Below are 6,875 nucleotides of genomic sequence, written 5' to 3'. Positions count from 1 at the left end.
AGAGCCCGATGCGGGGCCTGAACCCACGAACTGCGAGATCATGACCTAAGCGAAAGTCGGACGCTTAACCGACTAAGCCACCCAGGCGCCCCCAATGTGAACGTTTCAGTGTATTTAGTACATTCACAGGGTTTTGCAACTGTCCCTTTTGGTCCCCTCAGTATTTTTCATCACCCCAAATGAAATGTGAACCTGTTAAGCAGCCATCCCACATTCTCCTATCCTGCAGCCCCCACGCAGCTGCCCATCTGCTTTCTGTCTCCATAGATTGACCTATTCTGAATATTTCATATAAACAGAAGCCTGTAATATGTAGCCTCGCAATGTCTTCCTCTGGGCAGGATGTTTGCTGAAGTTCATCTACATCGTAGCATGTATCTGAACTTGATACCTTCTTTTTTATGACTGAATAATAATCCATTGTGTGAATATGCCACATGTCATTCATGTGTTGATGGACCCATGATTTGATCCCCCCACCGTACTGTGAAAAGCGCTGCTAAGAACATATGTGTACAAGTGTTTGTGCATCTGTCTTCATTTCTTTGGGGGTGCATACCCAGCACTGGAATGGCTGTATTTTGATAGCCTCCTATTATCCTGGATTCTGTGGTTTAAGTGATTTGGTTGAATCTTTTCCACCTTTGCATTAACCATTTATTCGATACATATTTGGGTGCCTGCAATGTGTTGAGCACTTTTGGAATAAAATGGTGATCAGGACGAAATCTTGGGGTTCCCTCGTGAGACCTGAGAGCTTGCACCATGACTATGTTTTGCCTCCAGTAACTGGCATGAAGTAGGACCTCAAATATCAAATCTTATGAACTCGTTGTCTTTGTAGATAGGAAATTGTATGAGTCTGGGCAATCTTTACATGGTCCAACCTGGTGGTAACTGAAGTAGTTCTGCAAGGCAGAGGCCCCATGCACAAGGCTGTTGCTGACTTACTGTGTGTTTTTTTAACAGTTGCCATGCGTAGCCATCTTGAAGTGGGTTTCTTTGGTTCCTTGTTGAATTGTAACCTGCACAAAGCATAGACCATCTTAAGCGCATGGTGTTGGAGGAAGGCAAAATCTCCTGCCAACCCAGAACACCTCTTTACAAAAGAGAAAAACATTTTATTGCAGTCAGGCTTAATGCTTAGTCGAAGTGCATCACCAGTGAATCAAGAAAGAGGATAGAAAGGCAGATGGAAAATCGGCCCTGTTTATAAAGCCCAGTGGATACAGCTGGTTACTTCTATGTTCTCAAGATAAATAACTTGTCTTTAGTATGAGCACTTGTATCAGGAGTTGGCAGCAACATTTGATACATGCGTTTCATCCAAAATTTACCTGGTAATCGAGGTGACCATTTGTAAGAGCTAACTGTCTTTCACCAAAAAAGTAATGAACCTTGTATCTTCTCTAGGACAAGCAGGTAATCACAACTTGGAACCAGGACCTCAATTAAAGTGTCCTGGAGACTGAGGGATAGGGCCACCATCTTCCTTGGTGTTTATAGCTCAGAGCAACACCAGCAAGAGGCAACTTAGACTTTTAAGATGTTTCCATGCATCTCAAAGAGCCAGAGAAAAAATTTGCAAAGACAAGTTTGCTAAAGAAATGCCCTTAAGGAAGGGGCAACCTCTTGTCCACTTTCTGTTTCTATGACTTTTTAAATTTTATTTTAAGATGACCCATGTAAGCGATACCGTGCAGTATTTTTCTTTCTGGCTTATCTCCCTAAGCAAAAGGTCTTCCTGGGTCATCCTTGTGGGAGGGCCTTGGGAGATAGGGGAAGGACGAAGAGGCGGTAAAAGGGCAAAGCTTCGAGCTATAAGATAAGGTCTGAGGATCTAATGTCAAACATGGTGACTGTAGTGGATAATGCTATATTGTGTGATTGCAATTTGCTGAGAGTACAACTTGAATGATTTCATATGTATATACAAGTGAGGTGACGGATGTGTTGACTCGATGGGGAGAATCCTTCACAACACATACATTTATCAAATCAAATCACCACAGTGAATACTTGAAATATCTTACAGCTTTGTCAGTTATACCCCAATAAGGCTTAAATTAGAAAATGAGGAGGGGCTCCTGGATGGATTAGTTGGTTAAGCATCTGACTCTTGGTTTCTGCTCAGGTCATGATCTCATGGTTCATGAGTCTGAGCCCCACATCAGGCTCTGCATGGATGGTGAGGAGCCTGCTTGGCATTCCCTCTCTCTCTCTCTCTCTCTCTCTCTCTCTCAAAATATCTAAAATTTAAAAAAAAAACAACTTATTTTTGAGAGAGAGACAGCACGAGGGGTAGGAGTCTCTCAAAACTTAAAAAATTTTTTTTCAATGTTTAGTTTTGAGAGACATGAGACAGAGCGTGAGCAGGGGAGGCGAGAGGGGGAGACACAGAATCTGAAGCAGCTCCAGGTTCCTCACTGTCAGCACAGAGCCTGACATGGGGCTTGAGCCCATAGACCATGAGATCATGACCTGAGTCAAAGTCAGCACTCAATCGACTGAGCCACCCAGGCGCCCCAAGAAATAAAGCTTTTTAAAAAATGAGGAGGGAAGTCTCTTCCTCTTTTTTTTACATGAGTGAATATTAAGAATTTTAACTTTTGATTCATATTTGCCCTTATAGCAGCTTAACACGTCTTACATATACTGTAATGCCTTCTCTCACTGTTCAAGACCCTGAATGTGTCCAGTACCCTAGAATAACCACAAGTGTTCCCTCCCAGGCTTCCCCAGAGCTAATCATTACTCTAAATTCTCTAATGGTAGCTTGATTTCTGAGCTTCATATAAAGCTATTATGTTTTAATATGTACGTAAAGCATAATCAGCTATTATGCTTTAATAGTATGGGCGCCTGGTGGCTCAGCCAAGCATCCAACATTGGCTCAGGTTATGATCTCCTAGTCCGTTAGTTCAAGCCCCACATAGGGCTCTGTGATGACAGCTAGGAGCCTGAAGCCTGCCCCAGATTCTGTGTCTCCCTCTCTCTCTGCCCCTTCCCCCCTCAAAAATAAACATTAAAAAAAAGACTATTATGCACTGCATACCTCTTTTTATCTGTTCTCTTCTCCACGTAATAACTGAGAGGTGCATGTGGTTTTATGTGCTGCTGTACAGAATGCCATTGTATACATGTAACACATTCCTACATTGGTGGACATTTGGTTTCTTCCAAGTGTTTGATTATCATCAACTAGAACTGCTGTAAACGTTCTTATTTGTGTCTTTAGGACACGCTTCTGGGAGAGGAACTGAAGAACCTGTGTGCATGTAGCTCTAGGACATGCTGCCAGGCAGTTGTACACAGTGGTCATATCTTTTTACATGGGTATTCCAGCTCCACGTCAGTGACCACACGGGATATCGGCCTTCACCATTCTAGCTCCTCCGTTGGGGTATACCCAACTCCTTGTGTATCTCATTGTGGATTGAGTGGAAATTATCTGATAAGTCCTGCTCATGGGTCTTTTGGATAACCTCATCTCTGAGATGTCTCCTGAAGTGTTCTGACCGTTAGTAAAATTAGGATGTTCTCACTGCGGTTATTGGGGATCATGTTCTGTACATACATGTCAGTTAGGTCAAGTTGGTTAGTGATGTTAAAATATTCTATATCTTGGGGCGCCTGGGTGGCTTAGTCGGTTAAGCGTCCGACTTTTGCTTAGGTCATGATCTCGCGGTTCATGGGTTCGAACCCCGCGTCGGGCTCTGTGCTGACAGCCAGCTCAGAGCCTGGAGGCTGTTTCGGAGTCTGTGACTCCCTCTCTCTCTGACCCCCCACCCCCGCTCACGCTGTCTCTCTCTCTCCTAGAAATAAAGAAAACGTTAAAAAAAATTAAAAAATATATTCTATATCTTACACTTTTTTCCCCCTGTCCCCTTAGTGATGGAGATCTGTGTTAAAATCTCCAATTTTTAAAATTTCCTTTTTTGCTTTATGGATTTTGAAGCTGTATTATCAGGTACATAAAAATTTAGAGGTATTCAGTTTTCCTGCTGGACTTGTCCTATTATAAAATGGCCTCTGTGTTCAGTGAGAATTTTGTCTTTAAGTGTGCTTAAGTAATGTTACAGTTAAACTTTTTCCTTTCTGGTTAGGGTATGCACCCTGCACTGTTTCACATTAGTTTACTTAAAATGTTTTGTGCTCTGATACTTGTCATATGCCTCTTATTTTTACCCAGTTTGACATAGTTTTCTTCAGTCAGTATTTATCTCCTGTATGTTTCTATAACACATTGTGGTTTTGGTCTATCTTCTTGCTAGACCTTTTGTTTGTAATTTTTAAATGTTTATTCATTTTTTGTTTTTAATTTTTAATGTTTATTCATTTTTTGAGAGAGCATGAATGGGGGGGGTGCAGAGAGTGGGAGACACAGAATCCAAAGCAGGCTCCAGTCTCTGAGCTTTCAGCCCAGAGCCCAATGCAGGGCTTGAACCCATGAGCCATGAAGTCATGACCTGAGCTGAAGTCAGACACTCAACTGATTGAGACACCCAGATGCCCCAGTTTGTGTGGGTGCGTGTTTGTGTGTGTTTTAAGTAGGCTTCATGCCCTACATTGGACTCTGCTTTCAGTGCAGAGCCTGCTTCAGATCCTCTGTCTCCCTCTCTCTGCTCCTCCAACATGCACACGTGTGCTCTTTCTCTCACTCAAAAATGTTTAAAAAATAGCAGTTAACATACAGTGTAGTATTAGTTTCAAGTGTAAAATAATAATTCAACACTTCCTTACATCACCTGGTGCTCATCACAACAGGTGCACACCTTTATCCCCATCACCTATTTCCCCCATCCTTCATTCCCTCCCTTCAGGTGACCATCAGTGTGCTCTCTATAGTTAAGAGTCTGTATTTTACCTTCATTTCTAAAGGACATTTTCACTAAACATAATCTAGGTGAGAAGTGTGTTTCTTTCCTTTATGACAATTTATTTTATTTTTAGTTTTTTTATGTTTGTTTATTTTTGAGAGACAAAGACTGAGCATGAGTAGGGAAGGGGGAGAGGGAGAGAGGGAGAGAGAATTGGAACCAGGCTCCAGGCTCCAAGCTGTCAGCACAGAGCCCAGTGCAGGGCTTGAATTTGCAAACCATGAGATCAAGACCTGAGCCAAAGTCAGATGCTTAACCGGCTGACCCACCCAGGTGCCCCTCTTTACAGCAATTTAAAGATATCCTTTCATTGACAAGTTTATAAAATAGAGCTAACTGATGTACCTGTGTGTCACTGGTGGTTTAGAGAATGAAATGAGAGTGACCTACTGTAGTGTGGAGTAAGTGTTTGGTATCGCTTATTCCTTCTCATGTGCCAGGTACTGCTTTAGGCACTGGTCATGCAGCCAAGGACAGACCATGTCTCTGTCCAGAGGGAGTTCACGGTCTTGCAGATGAGAGACAAGTATTGAAACACAGATAGCAGAAGTACTTCTGGGAGAAGATAGAGCAAGCATGTTGATTAGTTTTGGAAGAGGTGAAAGTCCTGGCTTATGGTTTCAACTCCATTTCTTCTCTATAGGTTCTGTTTGTGTTGTGGATGCAACAGTTGTTGCGCAAAGCTAGAAATCCTGCATGTTAAGCAAGATGAGCTCCTCTGCGAACATCTATGTCGAAGATCGTTTCTATAATAAGCTTCTGTCTTACCTGATGGGCCTGGATCAGCCTCAGCTGGAGGAATTCAAGGTCTGTCTCCAGTCCTCACAGCTGCTTCTTGGGAACTTCCAGCAGATTCCCTGGGCAAACTTGAAAGCCATCGATCCCATTAACCTGTTCTGTCTGTTGAGTGAATACTTTTCAGAAAGGCAGATCTGGGAAGTGACCCTCACCATCTTTGAGAACATGAACCTGAGTTCATGGTGTATGGAAATTAGAGCAATGCTGAATGGTGAGTGGGTCCGTAGGAGGGATGGAGGGAAGGATCGATGAAAAGACCAGGACGGGGGGTGGGGGTGGGGGGGTCATTGTCCGGGTACTCACAGAAGCAGGGAGACTGCTGTTGGATTTTTACGGGGTCCTGCCAAATTACTAGTCTACCCCGTAAGGAAGAATCTCCCTGCTGAGCTATGAAAGTTTCAGGTAAAGGGGATAAAGGCTACAAAGATTTGGAGATATAGCCTGGGAGGGAATGGGGAGTTGGCGATCTGAGGCAAAAAGAGGAAAGTGAAAGGCACACTCAATTGTGTTACAAGCCTTCTTTTGAAAATACAAATTTGTTCCATGTAGCTGTAGTATTAGGGAGTGATTTGAGCGTAACAGCAATTTCATGTTTGCTTATGAAGATTTTTTTTTCCTGCAAGGGAAACCCTAGGTACATACAAACAAAACAAAAAACTGCACCTAGCATGTGGAGCCTTGAAGGAATATACCAAATGCACATGTACCTATACACACCTCAAGTATCTACCAGCTACCTAAGTGTGAGCCACACCAACCCAAAATTTGCTGCCCGATTTCAGATCACTCTCTTTCCATGTCACAAAACCTCACAGACTGCCACACTTCCCACACCTGCAAGCAAACGTCAGACAATGCTGGATTTATGGTGGTGTTGCAGTAGTTAGCTAACCACCTGGTGTGGCATTGTATCGTGTAGTATTTATTGTAGTTGTGATGTATTTAATAACCAGTTAGCAAGTGTAAAATTCTGCTACTCTTTTTTTCCTTTTATTTTTTTAATGAACATATCACTGATCCCATTTTCCTATAAAAATAAAAACCTGAATGGTTTTTATCAAGTTTTCTCTCTGGTGAGTCTCAGGAGCTCTCTTTGATAGACCTGGCTGCCTCAGACCTGTAGAAAATAATCCTGGGGCACCTGGGGTGCTCAGTCAGTTGAGTGTCCATTCGATTTTTTTTTTTTTTTTTTTTTTT

At 42.6% G+C, this 6,875-nt stretch overlaps 1 protein-coding gene across 1 annotated transcript in view; it reads left to right on the top strand.

The window, feature by feature from the left end:
* The first annotated feature begins 5,588 nt into the window (after positions 1–5,588).
* Positions 5,589–6,875, top strand: part of NLRP13 (NLR family pyrin domain containing 13) — a 38,869-nt gene continuing 37,582 nt past the window's right edge. The window contains exon 1 of the mRNA XM_039244039.1: positions 5,589–5,889. Coding sequence (XP_039099970.1) covers positions 5,589–5,889 — 301 coding nt within the window. The remainder of the gene's footprint in view (positions 5,890–6,875) is intronic.

The sequence above is a fragment of the Hyaena hyaena genome, unplaced genomic scaffold (assembly GCF_003009895.1).
Source record: "Hyaena hyaena isolate Hyena2069 unplaced genomic scaffold, ASM300989v1 scaffold_235, whole genome shotgun sequence".
NCBI lineage: Eukaryota > Metazoa > Chordata > Mammalia > Carnivora > Hyaenidae > Hyaena > Hyaena hyaena.
This window is presented reverse-complemented; position numbering and strand designations above follow the sequence as displayed.